The 19,630-nt window shown below is 29.8% G+C and overlaps 2 protein-coding genes across 5 annotated transcripts; one reads left to right on the top strand and one right to left on the bottom strand.

Moving 5' to 3' along the window:
* The first annotated feature begins 9,130 nt into the window (after positions 1 to 9,130).
* LOC110662925 (uncharacterized) lies at positions 9,131 to 12,363 on the top strand. Of its 3 annotated transcripts, none has more exons than XM_058154488.1 (4): positions 9,131 to 10,115; positions 10,922 to 11,246; positions 11,422 to 11,515; positions 11,951 to 12,363. In XM_058154488.1, exons 1-4 carry the CDS (start codon positions 9,596 to 9,598, stop codon positions 12,155 to 12,157), a joined length of 1,146 nt encoding a protein of 381 aa, XP_058010471.1. In that variant the 5' UTR covers positions 9,131 to 9,595; the 3' UTR covers positions 12,158 to 12,363. The 3 variants fall into 3 exon arrangements, with proteins under 3 accessions (XP_058010471.1, XP_058010469.1, XP_058010470.1); XM_058154486.1 differs by having other exon boundaries at positions 9,139 to 10,115; positions 10,892 to 11,246; XM_058154487.1 differs by having other exon boundaries at positions 9,146 to 10,115; positions 10,892 to 11,246; positions 11,434 to 11,515.
* Positions 12,364 to 12,837: 474 nt separating this feature from the next.
* LOC110662926 (uncharacterized) lies at positions 12,838 to 17,915 on the bottom strand. 2 transcript variants are annotated; one of them, XM_058154489.1, is made up of 14 exons: positions 17,755 to 17,915; positions 17,411 to 17,570; positions 17,193 to 17,282; positions 16,080 to 16,145; positions 15,863 to 15,928; positions 15,619 to 15,704; positions 15,454 to 15,499; positions 15,224 to 15,278; positions 14,707 to 14,787; positions 14,392 to 14,523; positions 14,189 to 14,313; positions 13,964 to 14,068; positions 13,395 to 13,535; positions 12,838 to 13,261 (listed from the first exon to the last, which is right to left on the bottom strand). In XM_058154489.1, exons 2-14 carry the CDS (start codon positions 17,426 to 17,428, stop codon positions 13,199 to 13,201), a joined length of 1,074 nt encoding a protein of 357 aa, XP_058010472.1. In that variant the 5' UTR covers positions 17,429 to 17,570; positions 17,755 to 17,915; the 3' UTR covers positions 12,838 to 13,198. The 2 variants fall into 2 exon arrangements, with proteins under 2 accessions (XP_058010472.1, XP_058010473.1); XM_058154490.1 differs by having other exon boundaries at positions 17,411 to 17,591; positions 17,755 to 17,876.
* Between the last annotated feature and the right edge of the window lie 1,715 nt (positions 17,916 to 19,630).

Below are 19,630 nucleotides of genomic sequence, written 5' to 3'. Positions count from 1 at the left end.
GTATCAACTAATTATTTGAGTAGTATCACACATATTTCATAGTAGAAAATTAGGTTGAACTAAGCTATAATTTTTAAAAGGTTTTGAGCAAGAACCGAAAAATTATTTTAGTCCAATTCACCCCCCTCTTAGACATATTTTGAGACATTATTATTAATTATTTTAGTAATTCTGAATTATTTTATTATTATTAGTGATATATTTTTGTACACTGATCATTCTCTTAACTTCAAAATATTAATATAAATATTATGTCATCTAACAATATAAATAGGAAAGTCAAAATACTAAACACTACTTTAAAAGTTATTACCGAATACACCTATATGTTTTTCGAGGATAGACATAAAATTTCTACCTAATCTATATTAAATTTGATCATTCCCCTTTCATAGGGGTTGATTATCATGATTTTGCTTTTGGGGCATTAACTGCCACTTTTGGTTCAATGATCAAAGTTTGGATCATAGGGCAATTATGGGGTGAAAAGATCGACTGAGATGTATTGAGGGATTATTCCAAGTTTATTGGAGTACATGTTCCTTGTCTCACATATGTATAAATTTCATTCTCCTTTAACTAAAAATTAATTGATTTTTTTAATTTCACAAAAAAATATTATTTTTTAATACTCTCATATATATTATAAATCTTGCGATTTTATCTAGAAGTAAGGCGGTTGAATTCAAGTATGCCATTCTAAAACTTGGATTTAGTGATGAATAAGGCATATAGAGGAGTTTTCACTTCCCAATATTGTGTTTATCATGATGCTTTCGTGGTCTTTTTGCCTTCGTTGAAGAAGTGAATACGAGGGCTTGAGGTCATGGAGGTCATGAAGTATACACGAGAGTTGAAGAAGCATCATATTTTTTGTGCTGAATTTTTTTTAATTAATAAATAAAAAATTTTGATTATTTTTAGTCTGAAAGAGTGTCAAGAAAAGAAAACGTTTCGACCTAAAAATTCAAGTTTATATCTTCCATTACATCTAAAAATTCGAGGGTTTAGTGCAACCTGAATGTGTGGTGAGTGCTTTCAGGATCTTGTATGAAGAAATCACTCATTGATCCATGATGCAGGCTTCAATATCCATCTTCAAGTGAGAATCCATTTAGCTTCATCGATGTTTTCAGCTTGGTTAGTGGCATTTCTCTATTGATTTTGCCCAGTATTGGATACAGCTGCACAAAGAATCCAATCAATGTATCTTTTATACCTGAAATTTTTCTCATTTGTCAATAAAAAAAAACCAAATGAAACCAACGGAGCACCTGAAAATGGCAAATTATTTTGGATTAAATAGGAGCAAACACTGTTTTTTCTTAATGTCTGAAGCTTCAAGGGCACAAAACTAACCAATCTTTAATTGTAATTTGCGTCATCTTTAGAGTCGTGAAATCGAAATTTAATTAGTCAAATTAAATAAAACGAAAAATTGAGTTAATTAAACAATATGGGTAGCTCTCCACTTACTCGTACTCCTTGAATGATAGACATTCAAATTCTGAAACTCTGACATACGTATCAATTATTTTCCCAGGGACAATGCCCAGCAGGATTCAAATCTTAGTACTTTGTTGGAAGATGGTGAAGGTTTAACATACTAAATATACAAGTCACAATAAGCATCAGGACTCTAATTAATACTCATATTGGTTCGAGTCTCTTTACGAGATCTCAACTCATACCATTTAAAAGATATGATCAGACGATTAATCAAATTAATCATGATAAGCAAGTGGGGCATAAAAGGAAAAACAAATCTTAGAAGGGTTGTTAGAAATGAAATAGACAGAACAATTGTGTGGAAGAGATTGTCACGTGAACTCCCATAATAAAAGAAACATAGCATGTTTCAGATTTCAGAGAAGACGATAGTGGCAGGGTGGATGTTTTGGATTTGAACGTTGGATCATATGATGTCCTAAACTCGATGAGGTCCCGCAGAAGCTAGCCAGAAGAGAAGCAACTGATAAATTAGCATGCGGTGCAATAATGCCTATAATCATGATTTTTATCTGTTTCCATGAATCTCTTCACAAACCCTACCAAACATTTCTCTGTCACTTCTCCCTCTCTTTTTATGATTCAGGACCTTGTCCTCCTCATTCAAATTTACCTTCTTTCCCTGCTTCTTTTATTGCTGTTTCAAAGTTAGAGATGACAACGAATCTAAGTATTTTTAGGTATATGATTTACACGAACTTTATTGGAACAAACATAAGTAATATGTAATCAGGTTTTATATAAATTCAGATTTCAGAAATAATATCTATGTCAAGTTTGAGTTGGATTTAACTTTTATAATAATATTGTATATTATATTTTTAATAAATAAAATTTAAATATTTTATAAAATTAATAAATTTTTAAAATATAAATTATTAATAAAAATATATTTTATATAAATTATTAATTAAAATATATAAAGTTAATATAGTTTTGAGAATTATTTAGATAGTAATAAAATTAGGGGTCAATTAATTTCTCATTATAAAAATATATTTAAAAAAAAAAGATTTAATGCCTAAATTTAAAAGATACAAATTTATAAATACACATTGTTGTACTTGGAATTTTAGGTGTCTTAAAATTTTGAACTTGTTTTTAGTTTATTTAATTCTAATCAAAACCTGAACTTAATGAAAAATTTTTAGGTAAAATTAATTTATGTACAATGATTTTATATTTACCATTAATTATAGTGATCTCACCATAATTAATAATTTTAATAAATTTATTGCATAATAAATGTCAAATGTATATATATTTTTTAAGTAAGAGACTTCCCAGCCCTAAAACTTGATGTCTTTTATTTTATCATAACCTTAATAAGGGTAAGTATTTGATTTTTTTTTTTAATTATTAATATGTGTGTGTGGTATACAAGTGTGTACATAACTGTCTTTCAATTAGCAATTACCTGAAAATATAAGTGTGTATAATTAATCTTTTTTATATTGTGTGTGTGCACATTTTTAATCTGTGCTTTCAAAAAAATATCATAAGTGAGATAGATGGAAAAAAAAAAATTCAAAGTCAAAAATTGACTTGGTGTGTCTTTTTATTTGAGAATGGAAAAATCATAATTACACCTATACACTCAATTAATAAAAAATTTAAAAAAAATTATATTTTTTAGTGAAATCATCATATTTTATATGGAGACCACCCTGGCATGGCCAAGAATTTCTCAATTTGAATTTACTACCAGAAATTAATGTAATGGTACATGTGAGTGTGGATGATGCAGCAAGTAAATTAGAAGGTCAATTTTGCTATAATGATGTTAGCATGTACTAATTGTCCTTCTGCCTTCTGCCTTCTGCCTTCTGCCTTCTGCTAAAGCTAAGTTTCAACAACTATGAATTGCCACTATCAATTGCACACACATCAGCCCTAACCAACTCCATATATTTTTCAACCAAATCACTATGCAAATTTACCCATTATCCACATTTGGACATACAGTTGATATCATAGTAATTAATTAATTCTGACCCATAATAATGAAAGCATTATTTTTTTTCATAGGAATTGATTAACACACATGAAATAGAGACAAAATATACTTTAAATCAAAATCATGATAATTTTGACTAAACATGCTAATCTGTATTAGAGATGACAATGGGTAAAGTACCCATGAAAATCACCTTACTCGAATCTGAACTCGTCCCAAACCTTATTAAAATTTATTCTCAACTACTCGAACTCGTCTCAAATCCAATTGTTATTACCCGAAAAATATCCGAACCCGTTTAATTTTATATATTTAATTAATAATCTATATAAAAATTATTTTTATTAATAATTTTATTTTAAAAATTTAATAATTTCAAAAAATATTTCAATTTTATTTTATATAAAATAAAATATATAAATATTTATAAATATTATTAAAAAAAACATATATTTTATATTTAATTAAATATTTATATAAACGGGTTCGGATAATGGATACCCAACATATAAAACTCGAACCCGACCCGAACCTGTCACGGGTATTAAATTTCAAATCCGAACCCGTTCTAAACCCGATTATATACTACCCAAACCCGTCCTATTAAGATTCGATCGGATCGGATACTTGCAAAAACCCAACCCGTTGCCATCCCTAACCCATATATCTCACACACACATACACTAATCAGGCTACATGGGGTATGTGAAAACATTATTAATATTTAGGAATTTATTATTTCATTTTTAATAAAATAATTATCAAACTATATATATCTATTGTCTTTACACATATATATATATATATAATTGTTTAATTTTTGGTGTTGATGAATTTGTTACTTTTTAGTTACTTTTTTATTATTCAAAATTTATATTAGATTTAAAAAAAAGAAATTAGATATAATTTTCACTAAAATATATATTAATAAGGAAATAAATTCAATTTGCCTCCTGTACTTTTTAGGAATGTCCAATTTATCCAATTTTTAAGTTTTAGTTCAATTTAACCTTTCTACTTTTGGTTTAAGTTCAAATTAGCCCAATTGATATACACGCGCAGAAATAAATTCAATTTATCCCATATACTTTTTAGAGATGTCTAATTTAACCCATTTTCAATGTTTGACTCCAATTTAGCCCTCCTACATTTGGTAAGTTCAAATTAGCCCTTTTATATTTTTTAATATTAAAATGTTATTTTAATTTTCTATAATTAATTAAATTAAATAATAAAAATAATATTATTTAATATTAATAAATAAAATGAAAGTAAAAAAAATATTATTTTTATATTTTCATTATATAATTAAAAATAAATTAACTAAATTGAAAAATAATCATTTTTTAATGTTAATTGAATAATTATAATTAGTTAACTTTTGTATATTTAAATTTTTAATATTAATTAATAATATGGAAAAAATAATATTTATATTTTTAATTTTATTTGATTATAATTTTCTAATTTTAATTAAGAAAATAAAATATAAAATAATATTTTTATTTTTAAATAATTAAAATTAGTTATAATCATAATTTTTAATTTTAAATTAATTATATGAAAATAAATATATTTTTTATTATCTTTCAACTTAATTAATTTATTTTTAATTAATTAATGAAAATATAAAAAATATTTTTTATAATTTCATTTTAATTATTAATATTAAATAATATTATTTTTATTATTTAATTTAATTAATTATTTAAAAAAAATAACATTTTAATATTAAAAAATGATAAAATTAGCTACTTTGAACTTAATTTAAATTGGACATTTCTGAAAAATACATAAGATAAATTAAGCTTATTTAAAAAAAAAAAATCACGCGTCAAGTGGTACAAGAGTTACACTTTGAATAAATTTAAATTTAAATTAAAAGTAAAAGGATTAAATTGAATCAAAAATTAAAAATGGATTAAATTGAACATTTTTAAAAAATATAAAAAATAAATCGAGCTTATTTTCATATTAATAATAAAAATTATTAAAAAAAATGTTAAATCCTTTTGTGTTTTTACAATTTTATCCAATATTTTCAATTTTATATAATCGACAAAATTTTCAATAACCGAGAATATTCGTGAAATCAAAATTAATTAATCTTCGATCAAGTATTCAACAAGCCGTCACGTAGAAAGAGATAAACACCAGCACACTGGGGTAGAGACGTCAGGGTCTCGGGCGAAGTGTGGTAGGGGCAGAGGCGAGGATCGTGAGTAGGATGAGGTGGGGACAGCGAGTTGCAAGGTGAGAGAGAAGAAGCTGGGGGAGACAAGCAGGATGATCCATGAGGTGGTAGAGAAGAAACCTGGTTTTAATCTAAGGACGATCTTTACTTTTTTTTTTTTCCCCTTTTTATTTAAATTAATTTTTTTTTTAATTTTCATTAATTTAAGTAATTGTGGTAAGCTAACTTAATTGATTAGAGTTAGTTATCTAATTAAGCCAAGTCAATTAACTTGGATTGATTTACGTGTCTAAGTAGGATCTACTGACATATAATAAAAAATACTAAATGAAATGCCACATAAAATTAATTTTAAATAAAATTTTTATAAATTTTAAAAATTTTAATTAATTCTATCAAAATTAAAATTATTGAATAAAATTATAAAAACATGAAAAGATTTGGACTTTTTTATTAATATATCATAGATTTATTATTTATATTATCAAAGAAAATTCAATAAATTAATTAAAATATCATACTAATTAAATTAAAGAAAGCATCCATCTATGAGAGATAGTACACACTAAAATTAATTTTATGTTGCCACTTTACAAAAAAAAAAAAATCTAACAATTAAATTGAAATTTATAGATTTAATTCACTCTCAGAATTAAAGGATTTGAGAGAAAATTGATGCTAATGCAGGACTAAAATTAAAATTATTCTGAGCTGATCCCATACAATCCGATTCAAGAGCCACCCACATCCCAGAACTGAACTTTGACCAGGCTACTTCCGTCCTCACCATTAATCTCATAAAGAGATAAATAACTCCATATAAAAGATATAATAACAAAGTATTTTTCAATTTTTTTTAAGAAAATAAAAGATAAAGCTTTTATAGAGACAGAATATAATTAGTAAGTACAAAATTTTGAACTGTTATAATTTTGTATAAAAAAAAACTTAAAATAAATCACTTAATAGAAGTTATCTTGATAAGAAGGAGTAGATCAAGTTAACAAAACATTTAATTTAATTATTTAACAAGAAGCACGCTCTATTCAGTTATAATATATTATTATTTGATTCTAATATTTTTTTACAAGCTTAATTTTAAAATTATTAAATTTTAATATATTTATTAAAAAAATCATATTTTCTGTCATTGTACTTTTACGTAAATAATAAAATAAAATACATAATAATTCTATGATAAAAAAAAATCTCTATGATAAAAAGGAAGATTCTCACAATGAAAAAGAGAAAATTCTAAATTCTTATAAAAGAGGTGACATCAAATCCTCCTAAAAAAATATGACAAAATTCGAAAATGTTATAAAATATATTAAAAATAAATATAAATATGTTATAAAAAGGCATAAATATGAAAATTATTAAAAAAATAAAAAATAACTATTGGTGAAAATAATTACTAGTGGTCACCAAAAAATTTTAAAGGGGGAAAAAGAGGAAAGAGAAAGGAGTGAGTTTAGAAAGGTAGGCTGCTAGGGAAACATCAAAAGCTTCTATCAATGGTTTAAATAAATTTACACTTGTTAAGATGAGAAAAATTTAGAAAAAATGATGAAATCAATGGATTGCTGCCCATGTTCTACTTGCCACATCCCCAAAATTAAAGACAAAATAGAAAAAGAGAACTCAGAGACCTAAATTTTTACCACTTTTTAAGCATAAATTTTTAATATTGAATTGCACTTAATTTTTTTAAATTATATTATAAAATTTTAGAGTTTGAATTTAATCTGAGTGTTACGCTCATTTCATATAGATATTTTATAATAGTTTTATATCCGTTTTGTTCTTATATTTAGCATTTTTTATACTTTTAGTCTTTATTTTATTTTTTTGTTAATTTTAGTTATTTGGTATTTGATTTTTATAATTTTAGTATTTTTAATAGGTTTTGTGGTGAATTAGAGGTCAATAATGCATTAACAGATGATTTGAGAAAGTTTGAGAGCTTGAAAAATGAAAAAAGTTGAAAAAATTAAATTTTGAAATCCAAGCTTGTCGAGATTTACTTGAGATGTTGCTTATGCTATGTCACATTGCTTAGCCTATAACATAGAGTAAGTCACAAGTCAAGCGTAGCTAAATTCTAGCATTTTCAGAGTTTTTAACATCAAACTCATCAACATTTGCATGAGAAGTTGCTTAAAATATGGCTTAAGTTAAGCTGGAAGTCAAGTACAGTTGAAATTTACTGAAAAATAAACTTGTCGAAATTTGCTAAAGTACTTGCTTACTCTATGCCGCTAAGTAGTGCAGCAAACCTTACTTAAGATGTTGATTAGAGTTAAGCGACTTTATCAGTAAGCACCTCAGAAGCGATAAAATTTGCGCTGACCTGGAAACTTGTGCACATCGTCTCTTGTCAATTCATTTGTCTTTATCTAATTTTAGACCTAATTTAGAGTAATTTTTAAGATCATATAAAAGAATCATTTTCTAGTTTTTGTCCTAGGAAGAAAGAATCATAAAGAAAAGGAAAGGGATAGGAAATACCACAAATCCTAGACAGAGGAGCTGCGGTGACGTTTTGGAAGCTCTAGAATTCAAAGATTTTGAATTTTTCTAACTGAATTTTTCTATTTTTAGCCTATTATCATGTTTCTCTATATTTTTTCATCATTTCGTCTTATAAATATTAACAAAAGTATTCTTCCTTAAATTTCAGAATTGGAAACTGTATTTTAGATTAATTTTGTAGATTTGAATTAGTTTATTTTCGATTTTATATAAATATGGGTTTTGATTCTTTTTTTTATGTGCTTATTTTACTGTCTAATGTTGGTATTGTCTTTATTTTTCATTGAATGATCGAAATGTGAAAATCATTGATAGATAATCAAAACTTAAAACTTAAAATCACATAGATTTATAAATAAACTAGGATTATAAAACTTAATGAGTTTTAAGTAAATCAAATATCGTACGAAAGTATGTTTGATTTGTTTAAAATACTTTTTGATTTGCTTAAAAAGACATCAAATGAATTTGAAATTAATTACGTTCAAACTCTATTTTCTCTTAAAATTAGATGAATTAAGATAAATCTAAATTAATTTATACATAATCTCAACTCAAAAATCAATTTTACTGTTAATTAAGAATTTATTTATTTTATTATTTATTTATTTATTTATATTTTTAATTTCACCAAATTTATTCATATTTACCCTTTATCTCCCTTAGCTCAAATAATCATTTCATTGTTTATAGTTTGATGTTTAAATGCAAATCTTCGTTGAAACAATACTCATTTATCGCTTGTCGTATATTTGCAGATTTCACACATCACTGAGTTAAATTAATAAAAAAATTACTTTCAAATAATAATATATAAAATTAAGAAAAACAAAAAAAAACAAAAAAACAAAAGCAAGCGATCGTACAAACCAAATCTCAGTAATTTATCCTCTGTCGTCTTGCTGAAGGCTATGCCAGTAATCGTTGGCTCCAATAATGCACTTTCTTTGTTCATGTATTTATGCCTATCCGTTTCAGTCTTTGCTAGTAGTGAGCTCATCTATGAAAATGAGATGACAATATGAGAAAACGATAAATTCCCTTTCTGTTCAAGAAAGATTGCAAAACAATAATCATCAATGCGAAATTCGTCTACTTCCTAACTCTTAATTCCACGATTTGACCCCATGGGTCGGCACTTCTTGCAAATATCTTCACCAAATTTTCAGTTTAACCCTAGCTTTGTCCACTTGCAATCAATTCAACTGCTCACATTGTGAAAATCAAGAAAAACTACAGCTCTATATTGAACAGTAACATGAGTTTGTAATTGCTGGCAAAAGTTTCTCCATTATTTGCACATACCCAGATATTCTTTGATGGAGATTCTTGCTTAGCAAGAGAAAAAAGAGTAAGCTGGCAAAGACCCACTTCAGAATTAGTACAGAAATCTAGACGGCATGAAGAAGAATCTAATTTCTTCCCACAGTTTATGTACATTTCCTAGCCCAGGAGCAGGGAACTATCAGGAGAAGGGATGGAGCTCAGAGCGAGTACCCCATCCATCAGGGAGCAGCAGGAGGCATATCAGTGCCTTGACGCCTTTTTACAGTGGCAGGACAATGCCTTCCAAATGGGAAGATGCTGAAAGGTGGATATGTAGCCCGGTTCTGGGTTATGGTGTTGCCAAATACTCGCAGTGTCAGCCTCAGAGGCGTCCCAAGTCCAAGAGTGGGCCTATTGTGCCTCCAGGGATTTCATACTATTCTAATTATTCGCCTTCAATGCAGGTTCTAGATAGTGCCTCCGTAAGGAATTTCATTGCGAATTCTCCATTTTCGACTGGAGTTTTGATGCCTAAGGGTGTTGGTGTTCATTATAATGGAGATGGGATTGGTGGGCAAGCTATTGTGGCACGATCGGCTAGTGGACCTGGTTGGTCAGATTTGGCTAGCGAGTGTTCATCACCCAGCTCTCAAGGTATACTAAATTTGTCCTCTTTACATATTCACATTAGGTTTTCATTTTTATAGGTACTGGATCAATTGATTTAGAACTAGACATGGAGATGCTTTTCATGGGTCTCTGGATTGCTAACTTGCTATGTCTAACATGTTTACATAACTGATTAAGCTTAAAATTATTTTGGATAACATGGGTTCCTTTACTTAATAGTAGATGCCCATATTTGTTGCCCAACTGCCTTTGAAATCAAATTGTTATCGGACCTATTTAGCTGTAACCTGCTTTTCTACTAATGCTTGCTTTCGTTGTAAAACAAGAAGCAGGGACATTACAAACTGTTACATTGCCCATAACACTGGAATTTTGGTTTAAGACCATGTTGGTGGGTCAATTACACTAAAGTAAATGTATTAAAGCATTGGTAAGTTGCTACTGTGGATATGAGGAGATAGAACCCAATATGTTGAGGTGCATGCTATGGCACTAAACCAATACTGAAGATGTCTAGGAATTTTTTAAAACAAAATTTGGAGATGTTTTTTCTCAGTGTGTGGAAATTGTTTGAAACATGAAAGTAACAGTTTTTGTTTATTATGTGAGAAGAAAAAGTCAAGCATCAATTTGGAACACATACTGAATTTGCTACTTGGTTCATCTGGATGCCATTTCAAACAAAATTTGTTTTCATGGTTTTGCTATATTTCTGTTGCTGTTTCAAATGTTTCATGTTTTATTTCGTTCCCATACTGACTCTCTAATATTAGCTGGTTGCTGTTAAACCAAATGAACAGATGGGAAACTTGATAACATCAATGATGCAGAAAATGCTGTTACTCGGATCATTTCAAGAAGGGATATGGCAACACAGATGAGCCCTGAAGGTAGCACCAGCTCATCTCCTAGAGGGCGGTCCTCCTCTCCTCCCTCTGTCTCTCCTGCAGGACAAAGTGAGAGTGACCATCCTGCTAAATTGGAAATCAGGGAAGTGCAAGTAGACAAAAGAGCCACCCTGATTAGCAGGACCGCAAGGCATGGTTCTTGCACAACCAAGAAAGGATTGCCAGATATTCAGGACATTAATGAAAATGCTACAGATGCTCGCATTTCATCTTGGGATGTTGCAGTGGCATCATCAGACTTTTCCAAGTAAATTATTGTGCCTCTTTGATTTGATTTTCTTTCTTCTTCCAAATCTTTTCATAGAAATGCACCAAAAAATTTCTGGGCCTGAAGCCTTTGGGGGGTTGTTGTCTTGTACTTTTTGCGTTCGGAAGGAAACATACTTTCTTCTTGCCAAAGGAACTGCACCAAATATTTTCAGTTGTTACTGCAGGTTGCAAAGGGAGGAAGCCAAGATCACAGCATGGGAGAACTTGCAGAAGGCAAAAGCAGAGGCTGCAATACGAAAACTTGAGGTTGTGTACAGCCTATGATTATGCCACATTTGCCATTTGGTTATCATAGCCAGTGAAAAAAAAAGGAACAGGAAAAATCGTTAAGAATGGTTCTCCGTCACTGTCCCCACACTACTTCTACCCCCGCCCCCCCCTCAAAAAAAAAAAAAAAAAAAAAAATTTCAAGTTGCAAAAGTACTGTTGCTGATTCACATATTCAGCGAGGAAAGTGTGTGTTTTCCAATTCAAAGGTTTAGTTTTCCTTGCCAGTGTTTTTGCATTTCTTGTCCTAATATTTTATACAAGTTACTGTAGTTTTCTCAATCCCGAAATGCTTAGGATATCCCTTTATAGCTGCTTATGTAGAAGTCAGGGTACCAATTCTTATGGACTTGACTAACCACGCCTGCTTGTTTTGCAGATGAAATTGACTAACCACGCCTGTTTGTTTTGCAGATGAAATTGGAAAAGAAGAGATCATCATCAATGGACAAGATTTTGAATAGGCTGACAATGGCTCAGATCAAAGCTCAGGAAATGAGAAGCTCAATTTCAGACACACAGGGCCATCAAATTGCCAAGATACCCCACAAGGTTTCGTTCTTTCATAGGCCTGCAAGGTTGAGTTTCTTGAGCAGTTGCTTCAACTGTCGTACTTCCTAGTTGTTCCCAACCTGTCCCGTTGGTGCAAGGTAGCTCTCATCCAGGTGATTCTGAGTTCAAATTTTGCAAAAGCCTGCTGCTGGTTCTAGGCCACATTTCTTTTTATGTAGAAATTTGTAGCATTACATTACTGAATGGATCACCTTGTAAATCGTGCAATTAAGCAATTTGCGTGGGTACATAAAGCACCACCAAAGTTTAGGCCCTTTTGAGGGATTTGTATTTCCGTGAAAATCTATCATAGAAATGAACAACGCGCGATACCGCAGTACTAAGACCATGCATGGCGACAGAGCAATCTAACCTTACACCAAACCTTAAAAGTACTAGGTTGTTTACCGGAATAGAGATGTTAATTTTACTGGCAAGGTTATTGTCGTCCGAAGAACCAAATTTTCTTATATACATTTTAAAATTATGGAAGCTCCAAGCTCGAGGTCAAATTCCATTTATTCTATTCTCCTTGATGCGTGGCTACGCCTGTTCATTTTGCCACCTTACGGATTTTGACATGAACAATGCCCAAGTTCAAAAACGAAAATGAAGTCTAAACCTTATGTTTAAGCCACATATCACTCCAAGCTCTACTACTTTACGCGTAAGCATTGAAGAATCATTGATCGATGGCAGCTGAATCATCGAATTCAAATACTACCTTAACAAATATTTTTGCTTGTGACTAAACGAAAAACCAATCCAATGCCACATTCAAGAATAATAAATATCTAACTTACAACACGGACAAAGTAGCATTCTCAGTCTAGGTTTAGCCGTGTAGGATATGATTCATATCCCCAGCTGCATTCCTACACAACTAAGTGGCCATTAGAACTACATTTTGAACAGCTTGACATTGAAGATAGAGTTCAAGTGTTCAGCATCCTCCATTGCTAAAACCAAAAAAAAAATATACATCTTGACAGAGTCCAATGATTATTCTACTATTTTAAGAAATTTCAGATCATCCAGCATGCATATCCTGTTGACACCAGTAAAAGACTTCAAAGCCAATCACAGTTCTCCATGGCCACAACCTTTCACTTAGTATGGCCTATACCTCCAATCTGCTCTTGAAGGTCTAGCACCACCCATTCCATAACCCCACTGCAAAACAAAGAGTGGATGACCGTAAAGAAAATGTCTTGCTAGTAATTTTTTCGATTAGAGGGCAGAAAATAAAGTACATATATTCAACTATTTTCAAATTTTCTGCTTGTGTGGAATTGTAAATACTCACATCTTCAAAATCAAGGCTTCCATACATCCTACCAAAGTTGCGTAAAGGACCGCCATAACCCCCAAAAGATGGACCAGTATCCATCATGAAATTTCCACTTGGGCCTGCATCATCAATAGGTGTTGCTGAATCTATTGCAACCTGCACCACAAGACAATATAAACAAGTTTTTTTACACAAATTAAACCAAATTCATAACTAAAGCTACTGCTTCTTCAGGCAGGGAAAAGTATCATCCTTGTTAGTAAAGGCATAAACGATGCTTGAATGCTCACACAATGGCATGCATACCACATAAAATATGGAGCCCTGCTGTGATTTGTACTTGCCTAATATCCCTACCACACAACACAAACATAAAATTCAAGTAGTTGAATGAACATTGAACAAAGGCAAGAAAACCTTCAATGGAAGATTATAAATCTGAATAAACATGTTATCACTAAAAAAACCTAAAGCACGAGGAATGCATTCTGTATGCATCTTTCTTATGGTACAAAGTCAACAGGAAACTCACCAAACAACAATTAACCATCAACATATGAGATAGATGAAGTGCTATGTAATACCTGGTGTCCACAAATCTCATGAGACCTTCGAGAAACACGATCTGCTACCCCATCTTCAGCAAAGGTTACAAATCCAAAACCTCTGTGGCCAGTTCTCTTCGGGTCCTACACTCAATAACCCTTAACTCCTTAACATGTTTATTAAGTTAATATAGGACAATAGAAATACTAATACCTTAACTTGGGAACATAAACATCTGGACAATAGAAATACTAGTATCTTACCTTGGGAACATAAACATCTAATATACGACCAAATCTACCAAAATACTGGTGAAGATCTTCAGAAGTTGCTTCCTGAGGAAGCCTGCCAACAAAAATCTTTTTGCCCATTCCTCTAGTAGGTTCCCCTGTTAATGCAACAAAACTCAATAACCACATGTTTCTTGATTAATTGCGCGCATATGACCACCTAAAGTGGTACTTACTTCCATACATTGGACCTGGATGGTCATACAAGGTTGGAGCACCAAGTGCTGCATATCTAGTAGCTGCAGAAATATAAGCATTGTAAGCACCATATCCACCATGTGCCATTCTTCCAACTGGCCTGAAATCATCTTCCTGACAATAAAATATTATACAGTTGACATTAATTCGAGTACTAATTAACTTCAAATCCAAAATTTACGAGATATAATAAAATATGTTGACATGTCAATTAGAATATGGTGTCAAAATTAAAAAGAAGAGATTTTCATCCACTAGATAAAAATAAGCACAGTTGAAAAAGAAAAAAGTACTTGCCTTGGGTGTTGCTCGATCAACAACTACATTAGAACCTCCCAGTTCATGACTATCAGCCATCAAACTGTCCACAGTATCTGCAGAAGGAACTTCCAATTGTTTTCACTCTACTTTGACATTTAGTTTAGATAATAAAAAATTTCTCATTTGTTGAAGAAAATGCTAGCAATTTACTAAAACTTGCACACATCAAATGAATCTTAATTAAACATTTGTCAATATCTGCACACGAAGAGAAGTCATCCAACAACCATGAACTGATAGTCAAGAGGACTATAAACTAAAGCATACAATACATAAGCAGGAAAACAACTGAAAAATTCTATCAATTCTTAAATATATGAAGTTTGTGGATAAAAAACCTATGGCCTGGACAAGAAAAAATGGAAGGACCATAAATAAGCTGAAATACAGCATACATTCATGCTTGCATTCATAAAACAAAGCAACAGCATACAGACGCTGCTTGAATATTGCAGCAGAAGTAACCCGAAGGGATATAGGTGGTCTCACCTGCACTGGCAAATGTGATAAATCCAATCCCACGATGTGCTTTAGAGCTATGATCCTGCATAATATTCAGTTGAAAAGATTTTAATATTCCCAACTAGTGAAAAATCAGCTTCATTTATTTATTCATGACCAAGTGTGCACAAATGAAAACATGGCCGTCTGAACATTCCTTTTATAAAGTCAAAGATATATTGCTCACACGCAAAGACACACGTAAAAGATGATCTCACCTTTGGCATGTACAGATCTATTATATCGCCATATTTCTCAAAATGACTGCAAATTAAATTCAGAGTGAACTGTGTTATTCCTCATTGAAGTCTGAGAAAATTGTCAAGAGAGCAAAAGGAAAATGACTAAATAGGAATTTCCTGGCCATCAACATACTCAATTACCTTCGAAAGGTAGTTTCAGTCACAGATGGTGGAATCCGTGCCACAAATATCCTTGTCACTTTCTTTGCAGGTGCTCTCATCTCCTCCTACAAAAAGGAAATAGAAAATAAAGCATACATACATCCAAGCCCTAACTCCTAGAACACACTTATCTTTCAAAAGCATATGCAATGTGGAGAACAGAGTGCAGCTTTGGACATCATATATTAATAGCAAAACCGAATATTTGAAAGTAAGGCACAACCTTTGGTGTGGCCACTTTAACTTCCAGCATTCTATTGCCAAGAAAGTGTTCACTTGATAATGCATTCTGTAGCCAACAAAATGTCAGATATGATAGGTTACGCTAAAGAATTACAGATTTGAAAAATGAATTCAAGTTTCTGCAAAATAACACAGTTTAAAAAGTGAAAAGCATAAATAGCGTTTGAATGCCAATGATCTCCCAAGGTTGCTGTTACCTTTGCATCTTCAGCTGATGCAAATGTTACATATCCAAAACCACGAGAGCGACCTGATGACCGTTCCTAAAACAGGGAAAAGTTACAGCAATAAAAAAAAAAAAAAAAAAAAAGAACATGTCAACAGACAGAGGATGAGAGGCCAAAGTGAAAAGTTAACATTGAGGATTCCACGTTAATGGAAATGCAACCACAATGCTGTGCAAATCTCACATTTTAATTCCAAGTTGATACAAGAAAATAATATTGCATACCATAGCACAAAAATAGGAAGCGCTTCCCACAACAGTTGCCTTCTGACCCAAAGTTGTGACATATCTATCTCAAATTTACCTCTCTCTCACCAGCTATTTCTATCCGGGGTTTTAAATATTGAGCATTAAGTAGCATATCATGTTTGATGGGTCTTTATGGGATAAATCAGGATAGTAAATAACGGCATAGGAACAACACCACTGTTGTGAATTGTTTTACAAAATTAGCAAATAACTCAAATTGATATTTAATAAAGAATCTAACTAATTATCATTATAATCTTGTATATTTAATAATTTCAAATGGAATAGAAAAAAGAGTCAAAAAAATTTTTGTTATAATTTTTTTGTAAAATGTATTTATATGTGAATGCATAATGCATTATATTTATAATATTATATAATTAAATCTTGAGCAACAAAACTCGCTTTAAGCTTAAGCTTTTCAAAGGATAATTTAGCCATTTCAACATAGCAAACATCTAAGCCTAAAATGCAAGTGCTGAATTTTGTCATAATGCAATTTATGTTTATGAATCTTCAAACCTAGCCAACCCAATAAATTTTATTTTTTGGATAAAGGCTTAGTTCAGTTGAGTTAATCTTCAAAGCCATTATTGAAAATCTTACATGAGATGAGTAAAACGCAGGAAATAAGGATTTGCAATATACTCAGAGAAGTTTCAAAACGTTAAATTTAACAGCACAGCATTCAAAACAAATCCAGGAAGCAAGGCACAAAATAATACAGTCAAAATAACTTTTACAAACAAATCGAAGCAGTAAAGTTGGAATAGAGCACAACATCAAAGCTTGGATATTTTCAACAGCAAACAGAAAAGAGGACAAAAGCGCCAACCTTCATGACAATACAATCCTCCAATTCTCCAAATTTGCTCATATACTCCCTCAAACCTTCTGTATCCACCTCCCACGGAATACCCAAAACCTATAATTCAATTGCACAAAATATCATTCACCAAATATTAAAAATAAGGAATAAATAAATTAAAAACTTTGTGCAGATATCTATCTAAAATAGGGATGTATAAGTAAAATAGAGAGAAAAAAACTAACCACAAGCTTTCGCTCCATGAGAAACTTGAAGAACAGTTGCTAAAGCGAAAAAGAGATGGAGATGGAGAAACCCTAACACTCAAATTGGTTGAAAATCGCTCTCTTAGCTCTAGCAGACTCACAAAAATCTCTCTATCTCTCTCACACTCCTGGTCGCCCCCTGCACATGACAAGCACACCTCTATCTCACAAACAAACATCATCAAATTCCAAATGAAACTCACCATTTTCTCTTGCGAAATCAAAAATTTTTTTCAAACGACTCAAAAAGAAAAACACAAAAATTGAAAAAGTTAGCGTCAACGATGAATTTGACAATCGGGGGATTTTGCACGCTCACTGACCTTCTGATTGCTGGAATTTCAAAATCCCTAATTCAGATCTCCCCCTCTCTCCCTCTCCCTCGCATGTTCGCTCACTTCCTTACCCGCCTATTTATCTACGAAGCTCTCTCCAGCTCGCTGCTCGCGTGCGCGAAACCATCTTGCCCCGGTTTCGCCTATTTGGCATTTTATTGGGAGTTTTGAATTCAACAAAGGAATTATTACCAAATCAATTAAAATTATATTGGATGATTTAGAATCCTATTAAATTAAGTTTATTATATATATATATATAATTTTTTTCATTTATTTTTTTAATAATTTTAATTATATTATTTAATATATTTAATTTTTAATTATATATATAATTAATAAAAATTATAATTAATAAATAATTAAAAATATATTACATGATATATTATATATTAATAATCAATATTAATTTGAATTGTTATTTTTAAATTTTTTATTAAAATAAATATATAAAATTATTTTAATAATTAAAATTAAATCAAATTAAATTAAAAGTAAAATAATTAAAATCAAATAAAATTAAAATAAAAACAAACTAAAATTATATTAATTTTTTTATTTAATTCTGATTTTTATGTAAATTTTGAATCGAAATTGAAATTAAAAATTTCTAAATTTTAAGGTAACTCTAATGTGAGAACATTTTTTACGATTAGATTAATAGATTAATACGGGTGATAAAAAATTTTATATTCCTTAAATAACATTAAATGTTTGGATCCTTATATTAATATAGAAGAAATCTCCGATGCAAGTAAGATTTGGTCAAACATAGTGGATTAGGAGATACCTACCCTAACGATTTGGATCATGACCTAATGGTTAGTGGGTTTTTCTTTCCTATAATTTTATTACCAGAATTTTGCTAAAATTTTACAGCAGTAAAAATTTTGTGGATATTTTTATTAATGTTTGGATTAAAATTCCAATCGTAATTACAGTACAGTGATAAATTAAATTTTATTAATTAAATTTTATGATTTAATTGAATTTTTCACATTTAAAAAATTGAATTTTTTTAAACAAATAAAACTTGTATAGCTATTTTCCTCTCAACCTTAATAAAAGTGTTGAAATTGTCTCATACATTTGTCGTAATATGTAGACTTTAATGAAATTATACACATGTTGATTATATCCTTGATTTTGAGAGTTGTTCTATTTTTATTTTTCAATTTTAAATTTTTTATAATAATTATTAAGCTTTTATCTTATTTCATAAAGTTCTTTTTAATTTGCAATAGAAATAGATTTATAAATTAATGACTAAAAATTATCATTTTACAATTGATAGTTTTTTTTTTAATTTTCAATTATTTAAGACTTTTTCATTAAATTTAAATTATAATTTTATCATTATTATTTAAATTTAATTTAGATAAAATAAAATGAAATTAGTGGAGTAAGGGAAAATTCTTGTTAAAATTTGATCTATTATAAATTTAAAATGTTTATATATATATATATATATAAATAAGATTCACACGTTTATATTTTAAGCCCACGATAAATAAATTTTATGTGATTTTTTGCTATGGTGTAAGTTTTTTAAATATTTTACATTATTTTAATAATATTTTATCGCATTAAATTTTTTTTTGTCCTACTAAATTTTTAAATTTACATTATAATAATTAAAATTAATTTTAATTAATTTATTTGATTTAAAAACCAAATAACACTGTTATTTAAGTCATTTTGATGATAAAAAAATAAAATAAAATTTCCCATCAAAATTTGTTATATATATTTATTATTTAATTTAATTTTATATTTTATTTTAACGTAATGATTTAATACATTTTTATTTTCACCCAAGCAAAGAAACTCATATTGCTTATGATTTGGTATTGTAAAATGATAA

This window comes from Hevea brasiliensis, chromosome 10 (genome assembly GCF_030052815.1).
Source record: "Hevea brasiliensis isolate MT/VB/25A 57/8 chromosome 10, ASM3005281v1, whole genome shotgun sequence".
Lineage (NCBI taxonomy): Eukaryota > Viridiplantae > Streptophyta > Magnoliopsida > Malpighiales > Euphorbiaceae > Hevea > Hevea brasiliensis.
Note: the sequence above shows the minus strand (reverse complement) of the source record. Positions and strands in the feature narration are given on the sequence as shown.